We start from the raw sequence: 19,952 nt of genomic DNA, 5'->3' as shown, positions 1-19,952 counted from the left end.
GCCCCTCTATGTCCTGTCGGGCACTCCCGGCCCTCCTGCCGTTTAGACAGACCCGTCGCCAGCAGGGGCGGCCCGGGCCCCGGTGCCCCGGTAGGGTGGCCCGGGTCCGGGGCGGGTGTGTGTCGGGGGCCGGTGCCGCCCGCAGGGGAGCCCGCCCGCTCCTGCGGGCGAAGGCAGCGCGGCCCCGCCGCCCCGCGCCGCGCCTGGCGGAGCCGCGGCCGGCGGGAATCCAGTCCGGGTTTTGACGCCGGGGACCGGCGGCGGCGAGGAAGGGCGAGCGGGAGCGGACCCCGCGCCGCGCCCGACAGCCGGGCCGGGCTGGGCCGGGCCGGGCCGGGCGGCAGCCGCTGGGAAAGGAGGAGGAGGAGAGCGCCGGGAGCAGGTGGGCGAGCGGCGCAGCGGCCGCGCCGGCTCCGGGCCCGCCTGGCCGCGCCCGCGGGCCCCCATGGCCGCGGCGCGCCCGCCGCACACACCCACCGCCGCCCCCCGGTGAGCGCCGCCGCCGCCCCTTGGGCAGCTCGGCGGGGCCGCTGCCCGCGGCTGGGGCTGAGCGCGGCGGGAGGCGGCCGGGCCGGCCGGGAGGAGGCACCATGCAGGCGCGGCGCTTGGCCAAGCGCTCCAGCATGGGCAGCCGGCGGCTGAGCGCGGCGGCCGCGCAGGTGGACGCGGTCCGGCCCCCCAAGCCCGAGAGCGCCTGGAGGCCGCCCCGGCGGGAGGGCTCCGCCGCGGCGCTGGAGGAGGAGGACGAAGACGAAGATGTGGTGGTGGAGGTGGAGGAAGAAGAGGAGGAGGAGGAGGGCGGCCTGGGGAGCGCCCCCTCGGCGCTGACCGGCCACGGCAAGGGCCTCCTCCGGGGCAGCCTCAAGGTGCGTCCCGGGAGGGCGGGAGCGGTGGAGGGGCCCGCTCGGGGGTGCGGAGCCGGCGGGGTGGGGCGCGCCGGGCCGGCCGGCGTCCCGGACCAGGCCGGGTAGCGGTGTGGGCGGGCTGCGGCCGGGAGCGGAGCTGGGAAGCGGGCGGGCGCTAGGGGCTGCGGGGGCGCCGGGGGCGGACGGGCCGGCGCTCAACAAGTCCCAGGGGAAGCGGCTGTCCGGCTCCGGGGGCGGCGAAAAGCGGCTAAAAGCGGGCGGGGAGCGTGGGGCGCCACCGGTGTCTGAAGAGGTTTGAGCATCGGGAGTGGAGACTTGGCTGGGTGAAGCGCGGGGCTGCCGGAGGTGGGAAGGATGTTCATCCCGGTCGTGTGCGCAGAGGTGTTTTGGAGAGCCGTGCCGTGCGGGCTGCCCGGGGTGGCCGTGGGGAGGAAGGAGACCTGGGTGGGCGACCTCTGGAAAGTTTGGGAATGGAGCGGTACTGCACAAAGGCCCGATTCAGATCCCATGGAAGCGTGCGCGGGCAGTGCGCGGAATTCGGTGCGTTTGGGAACAACCTGCTGAACACACCCCCCGGCTGAGATCCCGCAGACTTAGGCTTAATGATTTTATCAGGGAGAGTTTTCTGTAATTATTTTCCTCTTGGGATAACCAGGGTAGTAAGATTAAGTCTGTGTGTGGTTCTGCGGAGGATTCATGTGATAGGTGTGCAGTGGTTATGGAAAATGGAAGTTTAAAGGGCATCCATTTGAATTACTTTTTTTTTTTTAATCTGGGTAATGATTCTTATTTAGCAAGAGTTCAGGGTTAGCGAAGTAGTAGTGCCATATTACCATTGGGGTTTTCCCTGTACCCACAGTTGTAAAAAAAATAGAAAAAAAGGAAACAAATTCAAAACAAAGAACACATTAAAAAAAATCTCTGAAGGAAAGTAGCAGCAGAAATACAAGTTATCTCCATATTACTTCAGAGCAAGATTGTTACAGTACCGACAGAATCAATGCAATGCCATTGGGTCGTTGGAGTAGGATGAGTTTGTCAGAGGCCATGAGTTGTGGTTATGATGTGCCTCGGTCAAACCATCCGTGGTGCTGAGGCCTGACAGGCTGGAACAGCTTGGTTGCTACAAAACCTTTTGACACTTGACTGGTAGCCTTAGAATGAAGGGCACCATAATGTGCTTCTGATCCCATCCGTCTCCTGTTTGTACTGAAAGTCTTAAGTGGAAGAGGAGGCTTAGAGGAACTTCCCATGTATAATCAATATAAAAAAAAAAGTTAAATTCTCAAGTGGAGCACAGTAATCTGAATTATTAACTGGATTACATAGGTATAATCTGCATATAACGTGGGCTGTCAGAGTGCACTGTTCTCTTTGTCAGCCCTCAACATGCTTTCAAGTAGTAGGACAGTTGAAGGTAATTGGTATTTCTGCCTTACACTTAGGAGTGTGTGTGCATGTAACAACATAGTTCTTGCATGTATTTACTTCCTTGGATAGTAAACCTACCTCATAGATGTGATGAGTGGAGTAATACCTATTAGGCTATTTTAGTGTACATAACCAACTCTCCAGTTATTTTTGGTAACCCTCTTTGGAAGAATATGTCTAACTGTCATGACCTGCTCGGTTTCTGCTTTCTTTATTTATACTTTTGAGTACCATAAACTAAGAAAACTTACAATTTAACATTGTAAAGAAATTATCTTTGGTTTCTGTGTATGTCTTTAGGGATTGTTAGTGTGGGAGTATATAAAGCTTAATCTGAGTGTTCTTCCAAGTAATTTTAAAGCAACAGATTAAACTTGAGAGAAGCAGGCATAAAATGAATGCAGAGGTCCATCCGCAGACTGTGGGAGGGTAATAAGACTGGGTTGATCTGGCTGTGATTTGTCAAATGAGATACCTGCCAAGTGGAGAACTGGTGTGCGATAAGCAGCATTTGACTCGCGGACCTGGCCTTCTGAGCTGGGGACGGGGAGCAAAAGAAACTGAAGGGGTGTCCACTGCTGAGAGAGGTTGTAAATTGTTGCAGTGACCAGTACTCTCCAGAACAAAAGATGTCCTGAAAAGCTTCAGAATTTAATCAGATTTGAAAGCAAAGTGATCTGGGTACTGGTTTTGCAGCACATGCTATCTGGATAATGCAATTAAAAAGCTTCACACAGAGTTCTGGTGTGCGGTGTAGGTACGGGTAATTCACACATATACTTGATGTGTGTGCCCTTGGGTGGAATGGCATTTTAAAGCTAGAGGTTTCAGGGGCTCTTGGCAAAGTCACTTCTGTGGACTGGCTGTGATACAGGGATGAATGCATCATAGGTCTGTGATGGAATTAATATTGTTAAAAGGTGCGTGAGAATTTGGTCCGGTAGTCAAGATCAAAAAAGTAGTTGTGCCATTAAGGCTTAGAGCCATATTGTCTCCTTCAAAAAGAAGTCCACTGTGTGGCTGCACCACTGGTAGTCTTAAACATGGGAACAGAAAGAGAGGAAGAAGTACTTTATAAAGATGGATCTTATTTCTCCAATTTCTGAAGCCTTGGAAGGAGAGAACAGATACGGCAGAAAAGAGAGTAAGAGAGACTAATAGTCATGGGGAATATACAAAGTTTGTTTCTTTACATTGCTGTAGCCATGTAGATGTCCAAGTGGAGAACATTTTTGTTGCTTTTTCGCTCGTGCTATTTGACATGCTGGAAGAGGCATGAGTGTGCTGTGTGCGGCTGGTGGGTAATGGCAGAATAGCCAGAGAGTCTTTGAGAGCCTGTAAAGCCTTGTTGAGAAGCGCTGTGTTTTCCTACTTTGTCAGAACTAATTCATTATTCTGGGTAGAGAAACAAATAACACCAAGGTGCTGATTGTACAAACTCATTTTGCACGTGAAACTCTTTTTGTGCTTGCTTTGGCTGCATTTGGATTTCCAGCTATTTGAAACTAGGTGAAAAAAATAGTGTAATTACCAGTACTTTGTTTTGAAGCATGGATTAATTTGCAGTCCTGTTTAATTCATCTTTTGTATGAAGCCTAGTTTAGATGCCACAGATAGCCACGTTAATACCATGCTGGGGCTAATGCACCCTGTGGAAACTGCTGGTTTTGTTGATATGGAGAGGAAGTTTTGAAGTAGGGTCTATCAACAGCCTGCAATGCTGAGTTTATCAGGTACTTGGATGAAAGCCCCATTGCAAGTAGCAGAGCTATGCTAATTTGCCTGTAAACCACTAGAGCACTATGATTGAGAATTTAGGGTAGTAGTGAACATGGGCTTGTGATAACATGCCAGATTGTTGCAGTATTTTCTCTACTGTTATAAATAGTGAAGAGATTAATGTTTTCTTCTGTTTAGCCTGGTTGAGCTGCCACTTTATTTCCAGCCCAATTTCTGTCCACAGGCTTAGAGAGTATGGACAGAGGACATTCCTAACCCAGCTGACTGTGGGCACTGCTCCTGTTTCTCACCTGTTGGAGTTACCTATTCCAGATATTGGCTTGCTTGTGAGCACCTCTTGGTAGTTTAGAAGGATCAATTTCCCACAGATGTATTTATTCTTACAAATATGTAGCTTCCAAAATCATAGGAAATGATTAGATGAAAAGTCTGAAAACTAAAGGCTCAGAGAGCTTTGTGGTGATGGTGGAGGAATATGAAAGCCCCAGCTGTGTAAGGAAGACTTTAACTTCATACACTTTGGGCTCAGTTTTACCCACCTCACAAAATGAAATTTGTGACAGATACACAGTACAGAGCACTTAAAAGTCTATGCTATAGGGTTCAGAGTAAGGGTGGCAGATGTTGATAGGAGTTTAGTCCATAAAAAAGTGTGCTTTTGGACATGATTTTTGTGTTTTGTTATGTTTTGGGTTGATTTATTTGCCCTCTTTTTTTGTTTGTTTTAAAGATAGAGACATCTGTGTGGTACACGGCATGCAGAAGAATCTTCAGAGTTTGTGTGGAAGAAATCAGTTGCCTGTTACTTATGTGTGTTGTTCGGCTGGGTTGAATTTCCTTTGTGCTCCTTGCCCCTTTTCTTTGCATTCTTTCTAAAGCCAGGTGTGAATTCATTGCTGTCCTTTAAATGAAACTTTCATCCTTGCTGTTTGAATGGACTATTAGCTCATCGGGGACAAAACAAAGTAAGGTTTTTTACTTGATTAACAAAGTGCTATTAAATTTACCTTTCATATGCGTGTGCAAATGTATTCTAACAGGCAATTTGAAGAATGGAAACTTCAAATACCAGATTTTCTTAGTGGAGGAGATTCCTCATAAGACACAATAGGAACTTGCACACTAACCTAAGAGTAAAATTAAATGTTCTCTCTCAGACTAGTAATGATAATGTTATTTTTATGAATACTGCCAGTTATTAGAACACTGGAACTCACGTTTTGATCTTGGAGCAGGATCCTGTTAGGTTAGGCTGTGTACAAACTCAGAACAAACATGATCTTGCTCTACCCTCTTCTACAAAGTAGAAGAGTAACGCGAGATATGAATGGATACTGATGGACTGTGAGGAACAACTAAAGAGTGAGACGAGAGTCAGATAAACACCAGCTACTTAGCCATAATTTTTTAAGTAGATAAACTTAATTAATTTTTAAATTTCAGCTGTAATTTGGTTTCTTACAGTTCTTGAGTGAAAACCTGCCTAGTGAAGTTGGTGTCAAAGATGCATTCTAGATTTGGGAATTTTTTTCTTCCTTATGAAATTTAAAAAGTTTATACATAGTATGGATTACTGAAGGCAGAGCTGGGAGTGGTGAGATTGTAGGATGATATTCCACTCTCCCATAATAAAGAATGAATGGGAGTAATTTGCTGAGGACTTCTTATGTAATTTTTGTTGTTGTTCAGACACAGACCAGACATAACCACTTTGTCCTTAAAAGGAATTGTATTAGAAAACTGTAACTATGCAAGAATAAAGGTGAATCCACTAACAGTTTTGATCCTTATTTGTTATATTCTTTTCAGTCTAGAATGAGTCCAGTTGAGAATTATCAGTTGGTAGCCTTCAGGAATGCCGTACATACCAATGGATAGAGATGTGCTACTCTCTCTTTATCACAGAATGTTTAAGCTGGGAAGGGACCTTTGGAGATCATCTGATCTCCCTGTGGATCAAGCAGGGTCCCCTAGAGCTGGCTGCCAAGGACCACGTCTGGATGTGTTTTTAGTATCTCCAAGGAGGGAGACTTCACAGCCTCTCTGGGCAACCTGTACCAGTGCTTGGTTGCCCTCACAATGAAAAAATGTTCCCTGATATTTAGAGGGAACCTCCTGTGTTTCAGTGTGTGCCCGTTGCCTCTGGTTCTGGAACTGGGCTCCACTGAGAAGAGCCTGGCTCTGTGTACCCTCCATTCACGCATTTACAGACATTTACAAGATCCCCCTAAGCCCTCCCTTCTCCAGGCTGAACAGTCCCACCTCCCTGAGCCTTTCCTCATAGGAGAGATACTCCAGTCCCTTAATCGTAGAATTATAGAATGGTTTGGAGTGGAAAGGACCTTAAATATCATCTAGATTCAAGCCTCTAGCCATGGGCAGGGCTGCCGCTCACTAGACTAGGTTGCTCAGAGCCCCACCCAACCTGGCCTTGAACACTTCCAGGGAGGGGGCATCCACCACTTCTCTGGGCAGCCTGTTCCAGTGCTTCACCACTGTCTGAGTAGAGAATTTCTTCCTAACATCTAATCTAAACTTGCCCTCTTTTCAGTTTAAAACCATTGCCCCTTGTCTTGTCACTGTCTGTCCATGTGAAAAGTCCCTCTCCCTCCTTTTTATAAGCCCCCGTAAGGCACTGGAAGGCTGCAGTGAGGTCTCCTGGAAGCCTTCTCCAGGTTGAAATCATCCTGGTGGTCTTTTGCTGCTCTTTGTCCAGTATGTCCATGTCTCTCCTGTATTTGGGATCCCAGAACCGAACCTATCATTCCTCGTGTGGCCTCTCCAGTGCCTGGTAGATGGGCACTTTCCTCTGCTTGCTGTCAGTACTTTTTCTGACACAACCCAGGACACTGTTCAGGTTTTATTGCCACAAGGGCTCATTGCTGGTTCATATTCAACCAAGTGTCCACCAGGAACCCAGGGCCTCTTCTGCAAAACTATTTTCCAACTGAGTGACCTCCAGCATGCACTGGTGCCTGAGGTTATTCCTCTCCATGTCCAGGACTTAACATTTTCCCTGGCTGAGGTTCCTGTCAGCTTCCTTGAGGTTCCTGTTGGCGCATTTCTCTGACCTGTTGAGATCTCTGTGGGTGGCAGCATGACTGTCTGGTATATCAGCCACTCCTCCCTGTTTTGTGATCCCTTCTCAGGGATCAAGGTGAAGCTGACCAACCTGTAGTTTCTTGGATCTTCCTTGGAGATAGAAGTCACATTTTTTTCATCTGAAAATTAAGCATTGAGAAAGTGCTTTTCATGGGCTGGTAATTAACATTTGTAATGTGTCCTGTGACAAGTGTGGATGCAGAGACCATCTGTGCGTTTCTTGATCCTGTGCTCTTGGATCTTTCTTCAGATCCAAAGTTACAGAGAAGCCTGAATCCTGTATATCGGCTTTGAACCCTCGAGTCCTACTCTGTGTTTTCCCAGATGCTAGATTATAAATTCCAGTGTTATGAGAGCATCAGAGGTCTTCTTAAACTGTGGGATAAATCAGTGTCTCAAAGATGAGAGCTTCGCTGCTTGGGCAGCAACGAACAGGCTGGTCCTTGCTGGTGTCTGCTCTGTAAATACTTCTGTAGATCGAGCAATGATGCTTTTATATTTTTTCCCCTCAGAATAAGAGTGGCTTTATAATACTTTCAAGTGATTTATTGAATCGCTTATTTCTAAAAATAGTGAGCAGCCTGACTATTCCTGCAGCTTAAGGCCAGCCCAAAGACTACAGAAGGACGGCAGGCTAAAAGGGAAACTCTTAGTAAGTGTTTTTGTTTATTTACAAAAATTGAATGAAAATTGAATACAAGGTGAATGAAAAGAGCGTTCATTGGCTCTGTGATCAGCTTCAATTTCACAAACTTGTGTTCATGTTTTTCACTGTAGCATGTTGTGGAACAGAGCACGTAGCAATTGCTGAACAATCTGTGATGGGATCACTTTCACTGCTCTGGCACCTTGCCAAACTTTCCAATCACAAATGATGATTGCAGTGACATTTGTCTCATTGTATTAAAAAGTACATGTGTGGGTGGTATTTGTTGTCTGACAACAAAACTAATGAAGACAGGAAACTGAACAACTTCTGTTGCTTGAACCTTGGATAAAAGCACAGATCTTTTTATTTGTATTTTTGCAAGACATAAAGAATCCGATTTCCATAAAATCCTGACCCAGCTGAAGTTGATGGAAAAGTCCGACTAATTTAAGCAGATTTGGGATTTCAACCCAATTACTTAACCACAAGTGTGAATCCATTAGTCTCCTAAAACCTTTCCACAGCAGTCCTAATGATTCTTAAGTGTTGCTTCAAACTATAGAAGACTGTTATGGTCACTCAACACAGAATCAGAGGGAAGATAAAATGCCTCCATGATTAGATACTGAAATGTGAATTTCTGTAGCTGATTGTTTTGCCATCTTTAATGTATTTTTGTAACATGTTGGATAAAAGGTTATTTGAACTTCAGATGGGCAGTGCTTTTATGACAAGCGGTCGTAAGACTGGATGGTTACTTAAATTTTATTTTTTGCTTCAGCAGATAAAGTGGCTGATGCCTACCTCATATTGACATAGAGAGCAAGTTGTGCAGTCACTTTCTGTAAACTGGACTTGGTAAAGTTGGTGAGCTAAACATTTGAGTCAACCTGATCTCTTATGTATACATGGATATCCCTTTGAAATGGCAGAAAAAATTCTTTTTGAGTCAAAAATGCTTTTTACCTCATATTTCTCAACAAGTTCCTTTCTTTAATATAATTATGACAAGTTTGAGTACTGCCAGAGGGGAAAAAAAACCTGTTTTTTCTACTTTAAAATACTTTAAAGAGAGCACTGTGATGCAGTTCTTGCTGCTCTTAGGTCCAGGTTAGTGGTGGTTCATAAGGCCCTGGAAAGCAGTCCTTATCTGGCTTAGAGCTATATGGAGACATCAGAGAAATGAATACGGGTGAGCTGGTGTTTGCTAAGGATTTATGTTGACATTTTGCTTCAACATGTGTGGCCACCACTGTTTCAGACGATTGTCCCTACTTTTGCAGAGCAGGAGAGAAGTGGTTGGTCTTGAAGGTGTTTCTCTTTCCATGCTGGTAGGTCCATCTGCTGGAGCAGCAGCCTGAGCAGCACAGAGTGCTTTGTGCCTGGGCACTGGATAAACAGACAGTGTTTTCGGATTTGATGTTTCATCAGTTCCAAAAAGGGTATTCTTCTCTCTGTCTTTCTGTCCTTCCTCCAGCCCCCAGACACTCACTTGCAACCTTGTGTTTGTGCCAAAATTAGTTGTGTGCTTTTGAGGGCACTGAAACAGTGGTAAAGGTGCAGCAGAGCATCTGTGGATTCTTTAACATCTATCACTTAAGGTGGATCAGGGAAGGGCTTGTCAAGCATTTGGATAGTGCAGAGGAAAAGGTGGGATATCACAGCTAGGACATGCATAGGGAGGAAAGAGAAGGTTAGAAATGGAGCGAGCTGTCATCCTTTAGAAAACAAACTGTGTGACAGTTGAACTGTTCTTAACTTTGGGCTTGGTGGTCCTTCAGGTTCTTAGTGAAGGCTCTTCTCTCATGAGGTATCATTGCATCCCTGTGGTGGTTTGAAAGAGGGCTGGTTTCTGGAGTGGTTAAGAAGAAAAGATCGCGTTGGGCCTCTGCATGTTTTTACTAGTGTTATTCTGTTGCTTCCAGGGATAATGGGCTGTAACTCTGTGATACTATTTCTTTGCATAGTCAGACCCAAAAATAAACTCCTTTTTTTGGCACCTCTCCTGCTCTGAACAGGAAAACTGCCGCATTTTTTTTTTCTAAAGTTGAACGTAGATTTGGGAGAATCTTTTAGCTGAAGTCAGTGCTTCTTGTTTATTCACCTTCTCTGAAGGATTGTGCTTTCTACTTCTAGGCTTGAGATCCGATAGAGCAGATAAGGACATGGGTTTAATTCTGATCTTGTAATATCTCCTCCAGGCTTTCAGCATCAGGATCAGCCCTGGCCCATGAAACTTTCATTCACAGCGCCTGTTTCATTCAGAAGTTACAACAGTTGGATACATCTGTGAACTACCTTGGTTTAATTTCTCTGAAATCCTGTAATTTAAACAAACAAATAAAAAAGAGCAAAGTCTCTTTATTCCTAGGATGTTAAGGCAAATGATTACATTTCCATACCCTTTTAAGTGATCTAAAATCAGCAGCTTCTCATCTCAGATGGCTGCTTCCAAAGTCAGACAATAACTTCTGACCTCAGAAATACCACACCTGTGTATCTTATTTGCAAGAGATCTTGAAAATAAAGGCAATCTGGTTTTGTTTTCGCTAGAGATATCCTGCTATATGTCTCTATCCAGACAGGAGGAGGGTTTTCAAATGCAGATGATCCAGAGAAGGTTTTTTTACTGAGAAGCAGTGAGGCAGCATTTCCAAAGCCTTCTGCTAAGTATGGGGAATTCCCTGCTACCTCTTCTCTAATCTGATTTTTGTGAGCTCTACTTGCCTGATCCTGAGTGAGATTATAGAAGTGATAGTATTTCTTTGAGCTGCTGCCATCCTTACTGATCCCAGATCACTAGCAAATGTAAAGAGAAACAAGTGGAGTTTCTTGTATATCTTCAGCAATGGTCTTTAAATAGTTTAAAGGTACTTTATTTCCACATGAAATTCAGGAAGTAAAGGCCATATTGATATATCTATTCATAAGACAAGGCTGTATTAAGCTACATAAGCTGTTGTGTACAACTTCCTAATCTAGACAGAATCAAAATTAGGGGCAGCAGAGACAGTAGGTACTTCACTAATGGGTTTTTGAACCCTCTTTGCATCTCTTACAAGTAGGAAAAATCATCATTTCATAGAAAATAGATGTTCACAGGCATACGATAGAAAATACATGAGGTTTCAGAACTTCAGCCAGTGCCGTAAGAACACCTGGTTTGATGTTGCTCATTAATTGCAGTTTGTAGTTACAACTAGTAATGCAATAGAAATAAGAACAAAAAAGTTTAATTGAACTTCCCTGCTGTCCCAAATTAGCATGCTTAGTTTTGTCTCCAATCCCAGGTTTTTTTAAACTTTCCCAGGGGTGACCAGCAAGACCCAGGTGTATCCTTCTCTTTTCTCCTTCTGTGCTCTTTGACCAGCCCAGGGCAGACGTTTCCAGGCTCTCTCCTTTCCTGTGTGTGCCCATAGGTTGCTCTAGTGGCACTGGGCATTGCTCATGTTGCTTTTGCTGCTGGAGAGGTGAGGGAAACCTGCTGCCTGGTAGGCACCCTTCCTTTCCGCTTGCATGGCCAGGCACGTAGGTCCCTGTGAGAAAAAATACGTGATAATTGGTTTAGTTAATTTTAAATACACTTTTTTGTGAAACCAGTAATTGGGAAGGCAATTATGGCTGCCCATTCCTGGCTCACAGGTCCTTTTTAGCGTGGTGAAGTACCAAGCCCTCAATGGTGAGCATGCTTAGCAAATATTGAAGTGCAGCAACAGCATTGCTAAATAAAAATGAACCTGTTTTTTGCAACTGTGATCCTTCGCTTTCCTTCTGTTTAAGGCCTTCCAAGGTAGCATCTTAATTTTTATGTGTTTAGAGTCAATGTGTTTCCAAGGCATTTGTTTTATTTAAGAAAAGGAAAACAGGGCTGAAATACCTGTGCTGAGATCCTGCCAGAGATGCCAAGCCTGGGGGCCAACATCCAGTCCAACAGAGGTGACCGGGTTTGCAGAGCGGTGACCACAAGTCATCCCCTTGCGTGTGCAGCATATCCAGAATACAGAACATAGAGTTATTTCTTTGAGACTTAAATATTGCAAGCAATTTTTGAAGATACACACATTCAATAATTAGTATTAAAATTTGTTAATTGTTACTAATTGGTGTCTGATGATCTTAGAAGTTACGTCATGTACTTTTCTGTGATGAACTTGCTATGCCTGCATATGGGATGGGAAAGGAAGCTGCCATACTTTCACATCTTCATCCTTTTGTTTATGTAGTGGAGAGAAAAAGGCTTTTAAAATATCTCTGAGACATTTTTTTTAGACCTGAAAATGGTGTATGGGAAGGACCATGGATTCACAGTGTTCCTTGCCATCTCCCCCTGTAATCTTATTAAGACCTTTCTGTCCAGTTTTAATAAGATTTATGCTTCTTGTGCCAGTTAGTGCAGAATTTCGGATGTCACAAGATTGATCCTTGTTTTATTTGGGATACAACAGGCATGGGTACTGGATTTCAAATGTGAGAGTGAAAGTTTCTGTCATTCATCTGGATAGATGCTCTGTAACTCAGAAACACCTTAGACTGGTGCTGGGTTACGCAATTTTCGAAGATGAGTTAGATTTGGCCACGTAAGTGCTGACATACACATGATGATGATGGGAGGGTAGGAACTTCTTGCTGACTCCAGTTCTTGCTGCCTAACACTGTATTGTGAATCCAGGCAACTTAAAATGCTTAGATTTGTATTTTAATATCTAGAAAATATGTTCTATGGGTGGTTTGCTGTATTCAGTTAAATGGTGAAGATATGGACTTTGTCCTAGCCTGGTTGAAATGAATAGTACATTACTGTACATTAATGTGTACTATATATTGTAAAGAACACTTGTAGTGACCTTAAAATGCATTATCTTCTATATTGTTAGAGACCAGCAATTTACAAATGCTTAGAGTGATTAGATTGACATGGTTTATGTGTAATGAGCAACCACTGGTGAAGCGAGTAATTAAATGCAAAGTATACTCGAAAATGTAATAATACATTGAAATTCGGGGCAGATTATTTCCAAGCATCATTATGGGAATCTGTCTTATCTCTTTGTGTTCCAGTATGAATGGAGATTTCTAGCAAAATGGAAATTCAATGCATTCTTTCCTTCCAGTGAGGACACTGTTTTAAAATGTCAAAAATTAGAGCCTTTTTACATAAAGAATTCTGTTACAGGAACTTAAACTGGAAATACTGTACAAAGTAGTATGAGTGAATCAACCTTTGTCCTTCAAGGGATTTAATTTAAATATTTTTTATTTGCATTTAATTTTGGTAGCAAGTTTGGTGTTCCTCATTTCTGCTTGTTGTGTTTGGCTGTGAACTTTACTCCTGATTTCTTTCTTTTTGAGAAAAGTGGCTTATCCTTGTCCCTAGAACATAGCCTGGCTGTTCAGGCTGGCCTGAAAAGGGTCTTGCGGTTATTGAGCTCTTGTTTTTGCTGAACAAATGTATGTCATGTTACATACACGCATTTCATTATTGTTTCCCATTAACAGACTAGCTGAAATATATTGATTCCTTCTTTTGCTTCCCCCATTGAGCTGCATATTTGTTCTGCAGTGGATCAAAAATGTTGCTAAAGCCGCGTTAAAAAAAAAAAAAATCCTGAGCCTTTTGTTTTCTTACCAGTTGGGAGTTTTATTGGCAGTCCCTAACACTTAGGATGCTTATATCTATTTCAGAAAATGGAAAGAGATGGTCAGAAAGCCAGAATGGAAAAACTGTTTATAAAAAACAGCAGTTATACAGCAGGTTGGCTGACGCTAAAACATCTTGTAGCTATTGGTGGTTTTTTAACTGGTGTTTAATCAAAATAGTTTTTTGATGGAATTAGACCAACTGATCACATAGTAAATCAGATGGAAATCAAAAATCCTCATCCTAAACTTTAACACCTATGTAGTGTTAATATTGTGCATAGGCCTAGGACTCACAATTAAGGTAAAATTATTTGTCTGTTGACAATGCAAATATCCAAAATTGGAGCAGTGTGTTGAGTGATTGCTGTTGGAGTGGTTTTTTTTTTTTTGTATGTGTTTTTTAATTAGCATGCTCCCCCCTCCCCCCTTTCCCGCCTCCCCCAGTCTGGAAAGCAGCCAGTGTGGCTTGTGAGGCATCTTGTTGTTTTTGGAATGAAGTGACACTGAGGTTGAGTCTAGTTACAGTGGTCTGTAGTTGAAGTAAAGGAAATATGGCTTTATGGGTTGAGGGAGAAAAGAAAGTTTGTAGAGAAATGGAAACCTGGCAATGGCATCAGGATTAAGATACGGTGGGGTTTTTTTTAAGATAGTTTCCCCAAATGTATTCCCACTAGTGTGGGTTTTTTTATAAGGAGTTTTGGATGCAGTCAGCTTTTGTACAGATGCTTCCCTCACCCTCATAAAATAGTGTTATTGGTTTTTAGAGGTACTTGCATTACTGTTGTTGTAAAATGAGCTTTTCTATCTGTATGAACAAAACATAATGGCACAAAGCAGGCCACAGTTGCAAACTTATTTAATTTGCCTGTGTCTCTAGGATTCAAACTGTGTATGGAGGGGACTTTCTCAGGCATCTAAGTCCTTCCAGAATCCCTGTAGACAGAGTGAGGAGAAACCAGAGTTAGCTAGTATTCCTCCAGAAGATTAAGGGAGCCTGCTGGGCTCTCACTGCTGTCCTGCTGCCTGACAGCATGGTGCCAGCCTCTCTCTGCTGAGCCTGAGTTTGCTGTCCTGTTTCGTGGCAGGCAGATGCAATCACATGTTCTTCAACTGGTGTACACTGACGTAGCTTCATGGAAGGGGCTGCATCGAGTCCCAGGGTGGGAGGCAGTGCTGCTCTGGGAGCAATGCTTTGCACTGGGCAGCTGCTTTCTGCCTGTGCACTTCCATCACATCCAGTACCCACTGCCGACTCCTCATTGGGAAATCAGCCCTTGAGTTGTTTGCAAAACAGTCAGCAAAGTAGGCGTGGTAAGTGGTGTGGCAATTCTTTCAGTAGTTTTTTGTATTACACTTTGTCTGTGTAAACCTTTACAAAGCCTTTTAAAAATTAGGTTTCTGCTCCTGGTGTGTCCACCTGAATACATAGGTACTGCACCAAAAAAAGGAAAGAACATAGGTGGGAGTCAGTTTTCCCATTTGAAGACATATTTCTATACACTTGGGTCACATAGAGGCAAATAATGCTAATATTCTTGGGAGTTTAATACTTTACATTGTATAAGAAACACAGACATCTTAATGCCTGTTAAAGGCTAGAGAACTGTTTGAAAATAACCTACTTGAGTTTTTAAGCAGCAATGCACCATAAGCAAGGGAAGATGATAAAGTCTGGTCAGGTTGTACTCGAGGAATGACATAGTCTGTCAAATCTAAGTCTCTGTGTTTGCATATAAATGTGATAGGTCTACTTATTGTAGTGTTTGCTGATCCTTTGAATAGGCAGTGCAATGGCTGAGTTGTCTGTTTGATCAATATTTTTTTTGCTGTTCAGGGCAAAATCCAAGCTGAAATTTAAGTGAAATTGGAGAAGACTGAAGTTTGACTGCAACATCAGCATCTTCTCAGGATGTGCTTTTGGGTATAGCAAAAATTGACTGCAGATAAGTTAGGGCCTAAACTACTAAAAAATTGCAGCCTGTACATCCTTTGTAAGGAATAAAGAAAAATTTCTTTAAATTCCTCAGAATTTGTGTCAGTGTCAATCATGCTCATTTAGGGCAGGACTTACATTGCAATACATGGTCCTGATTTGGTTATGACAAGATACCACCAAATAAAATTTCTATAGGCAGTTGAGGATGGTTTTTGCAATGAAAAATTATTAATATACTTCTGAAAATATTAACTGTGGTAATCATTTAGCTGTCACATAGAGTATTAAATTTTGCCATTTAATAATAGCGAAGCAAGCAAGAAAAATAGCTTAAAAATAAAACCCTCAATCTAAATATATACCATTGTCTTGACAACTTCAAAACAGGAATTGAAAGGCTTTTGTAATAAAGTTTTTACTTAGAAACCAAAGCAAGAAGTGGCTTTTCCTTAGGAGTGAAGCCACATCAGACCCCAGCTCTGGCACTGCCCCATGCATGAGCTTCAGCGCAGAAGGCACAGGTAATCCTGAGCTGTCGCTTCCAAGTGGTGGCGTAACTAAAGTTTCTCTTGCCCAGTAGTGGTGGAAGTTGTCAAAGGCAGGTGAGGGAGAGAAATAAAACTACTTTTTAAAATTTGCTGGTGGTTTATAACTCCTGTTTCTGTGACTGAACTTCCAAGTGATGTTGGTTGCCCCAGGCCAGGTTGCAAAGGACTCAGCTGAAAATAAACAGAAGGTTGCTGATGGCTTAAGGGTGGAAATACATAATGAATTGCATAGAAAAGCAGGCTATTATAAAGTGGCTTGTATGAGTGATAATTCATCAAGTGTGTGAAAAAGACCTAAGTTTTTATCAGCAGTTGATACTGGAGGCGATAAGGTGGCAATTCCAGAGGTATGACAAGAAAAGCCAAACCATTAGGGAACAACATAGTCATAAAGTTCGAGAACAGCAAAGGAGAGAGAATGTGAAGTACTGGCAGTAAACTGAAATAAATTGGTGTTACATAACTGGTGTTACAGTGGTAATATCTGTCCGTCTGTAAGACAGGCTGTCAGGTTGGGCTAGACCTTCCACAAAATTCTTGCTGAAACACTGTGGACTTAAAGGGCCACCACAAGCTTCAAAGAGGTTAAAAGAATATGAAGGATCTGTGGAAAAAAAATTTACTGATAAGATATGACAGGACAGTCAGTTTATCTGAAAAAATATATTGGAAATTTTCCGTGTTAATCTCGGAACTGTGAGAGCTTGAAATCAAAGGAGTCCTGGTCGTTAATCGGTTTGTTTGCCAGAAAGTGAGGAGCCTGATCATTCAAGTGATCAGGCCCTCAGCACTTCCCACATCAATGGCTGCTTGTGTAGATGGTTGTATTTCTGGCAAAAGACTTCCCATACCCTTCCAGACAGGGCAGGTATCTCAAGTGGAAATGGCTTCCATAGACAAACATGAATTAAAATAGAAAAACTACCTGTGGAGCAGGAGAAAGCTACTGGAGAGTGCCCACCAAGGGAAACTCTTGGCTTTCTCTCATGATCATCTACTTCTAAAGCAGAAAAGATTCTTTATATGCAGTTGCTCTCAAGGGAAAGTTCAGAAAGAGGCTGATATTTCCAAACATCTGTTGAGAACTGAAGGAAAGGAAGAGAGTTAGTCTAAGCAATGGATTTGGTCTTCTGCTGTTTCTGGCCATTTAGCCCAAGAATCCAAACTGCTTGGCAGCAGCTCTGCAACTTCAGCATTTGCTTCTTTGGTTTTTGTCTTTCTTGACTTCCATATGCCTGCATGGGGCCAGCTATTAATTAGGGCACATTGACATAGGAAAACTAAGGTGCTGTCTGAATGTATTTTGAACTGGATGTGGATACATTTGATATATAAGAACAAATTATCTGGTATCACAGTACAAACATTCTGTTATTTATGTTTTAGGCTTTATCTGTAGTCTAAGCCTGCAGCCTTCTGTCCTCACTATTAGGTCTGTAAAGAAAACTCAATAATGTATGACACAGTATTTTTACTGAAAATGAGTAAAACACTACAGTTTTATAAATTGAAGACACTTATAGGGTTGGATATTGGAACTTGGATATTTTCAGGGTTTTTTTTTACTTTAGGAGATCACTTCTAAGTCAATTTTCAGGAAAGTTGAAGGCATCTCCATATGTGTTAGGATTCTCAGACTTTGAGAAAAGGGCTTATTGTGAATCTAAGAAGTTTTTAAGAAATAAATTAAATCAGAATTAAATTTATCTTATTTATGTGTCTTCTCCTAATTCTGTATGATCACATGCTGACTGTTTTGTCTTCCAGACAGATTTCCCGGTAATGTGTCATCTGTTTGTGTGTGAAGAAGTGTAAAGTGACTAATTCTTTCTACTATTTACATTCATAAAGTAACAATTCTTGTTTTGTTCTTGAAGAAACTGCTAAAAGCCCTTCAGTGGAAGCACTAGAAGCAATTAAATCATCAGCCCTAAGTTTTTATGCGTTAGTGATTCAATATACTTCACCAAACAAAACAAAATTACCTTGGCAAAAATGTCTTTCCTGTGAACTTAAAATTGTTTGCACCATTTTTATACCTGCCAGATATAAAAGATTTATGGAGAGAGATTTATGGAGGGAGGAATATATCTTTATGCATAAATATATACATAGGGACATTGAATAATTTTTTTGGATGATGAAAAGGAGGAATAAGGGGGAAGAGTTGACATAGGAATTTCAGTTTATTGATGCTCTTACTATCTGAGGGCAACACAGCATGGATATCTCCACCGTAAAGATCAGCAATAATTTACAAGTATTTGAAAATCCAGTTTGCCAGTCCTAGAAGGTGCCTGGATTTGTCTGAGATAGCGTATGTGGCACTACCTGCGTGGAAGTGCTTCTGTTCAAGGTGGGCCATTATGCCAGGCCATATTTTGCTTGGCTGTTTGAGTTGGGTAGAGACATTGTCTGCCAGATGGGCCTGCCTTCATGAAGCTGGGGAGTGTAGCTGGCCAGGAAACGGCATTTCAGAGGAAAATCTAGATCCTGGACTTCGTTTTGGTTGCTGGGAAGATGGAGTGGCTTGGTTCTGATGGCTTTCCAGGCTCTTCAGTGCAACTCTGCAATAGTTTGCTTTATAAACACCAACACGTTGTAGTCCAGAGAGGTAGTGTATTTGTTAAGATACCTTTTTGCTTAGGTAGTCTTTGCTTATGGGAAGCAGCAGACCTGAAGATCTGGGAAGTGCTGGTAAGCAGAGAGTGCTCCTCATTGCTGGACAGGCTCCTTATGGAGATCCTGCTGATATCACTCGCTCCCCTTTGCCTTCTGACAGCTGAGTTGGATCATAGCAAATTATTTTTCTGCTCCTGAGAAACGCTCATTTACAAAAAAATCCAGTAAGTGACTCTGAGAAGCATCTTAGTTTCTTGGTTGCCTTTTATGTGGATAAAGTGACTTTTTTCTGGAATTTTAGGAGGGCAGCTACGATTTCTTTTCCATAGTTATGCAGCATGGATGTGCGTACATTAAAGATATGTTGTATATAATGTGGTTTCCAACATTCTAATTCAAATACCTTTTTCATTTAACATTGAGAGGTCAATGATTGCTTTATCAAATGGACTAGAATTGCTTGTTTTTCCTGGATAGTCTTCGGCACTGTTGAGAACTTAATGGCAGTGTCTGAATTTATGAAGGGCAAACAAATGGTATTCACTAATTCAGAGAACTAATTAGAAATAAATGCCTGTGGGTATTGGATTCCCCCCCCCCTTATATTTTAGGAGAATTAGAGGAAAATTTAATAATTGCTTTCAATTTTTCAGGCAGCCAACATCAAGCGTGAAATGACCTTCCCTGCATTTCAACAGGAGGATGTAAAAAGTGACATCAGTCAAAAACTGCCAGACCAACAGTTTCTCCTGTTTGCCACAAAGGAGGAAGATTTAAAAACAGCAGAGACCAAAAAACTAAATAGAGCTCATGAGTATGAAAAGGAAAACACTCGTTCTGTTTGTCTTCTGGAACAGAAGCGCAAGGTTGTTTCTTCAAATATTGATGTGCCTCCAGCAAGGTAAGAAGAGTTGAAGTTTTTTTTGCTATGTTTTCTTTTAAGCTTTTTTCTCTTTTTTCCATGTCTTTTTTTTTTTATGGGATATTAGATGCAAGTTTCGTAAATAGCACTACGAACTGCTAAGACTAGTATTCATGCCCAGGCAGTCCTAAGTCACTCACAACTCCCCTATTTGAGAGATCTGCTAGAAAACTAAAGACATTAGTAGCAGAAACTGAGACCATGTGCAGAGTAGGACTTTGTATTTCTTTTTTAATGTTTTTGCTTTTAGAACCTGCTGTAGCTGAGGTAATTGCAGAAGAGGATGTATCTTAAGAGGAAGAGGTTGTTGACCCAGCATCACCCTGAGAAGTAATCTTCTACATTAGACACAGAAACATCTTACCTGCTAGCAATTTATTTTTTAAAATATTTTTACTGTCATGCTTGCAAGCACTTTATACTCATGGGAATGTGCAGTGCATAGTGAGGATGTGGTATCTTATGTTCTGTTATATCCCTGTACGGGTATACATCT

The 19,952-nt window shown here is 42.6% G+C and overlaps 1 protein-coding gene across 6 annotated transcripts in view; it reads left to right on the top strand.

The window, feature by feature from the left end:
• Window positions 1–737: 737 nt before the first annotated feature.
• The window catches only part of ZNF704 (zinc finger protein 704), a 134,928-nt gene continuing 115,713 nt past the window's right edge, over window positions 738–19,952 (top strand). For 3 of the 6 annotated variants that reach the window (XM_017834569.1, XM_017834567.1, XM_017834571.1), the window contains exons 1-2: window positions 762–866; window positions 19,188–19,435. In XM_017834569.1, the coding sequence (XP_017690058.1) occupies window positions 19,209–19,435 (227 nt within the window). In that variant the 5' untranslated portion in view covers window positions 762–866; window positions 19,188–19,208. Of the gene's footprint in view, window positions 867–19,187; window positions 19,436–19,706; window positions 19,787–19,952 lie in introns of those variants that run through there. The other 3 variants (XR_001877935.1, XM_017834566.1, XM_017834568.1) reach the window with 2 other exon arrangements.

The sequence above is a fragment of the Lepidothrix coronata genome, unplaced genomic scaffold (assembly GCF_001604755.1).
Source record: "Lepidothrix coronata isolate B3197 unplaced genomic scaffold, Lepidothrix_coronata-1.0 Scaffold235, whole genome shotgun sequence".
In the NCBI taxonomy this organism is placed as follows: Eukaryota; Metazoa; Chordata; class Aves; order Passeriformes; family Pipridae; genus Lepidothrix; species Lepidothrix coronata.
This window is presented reverse-complemented; position numbering and strand designations above follow the sequence as displayed.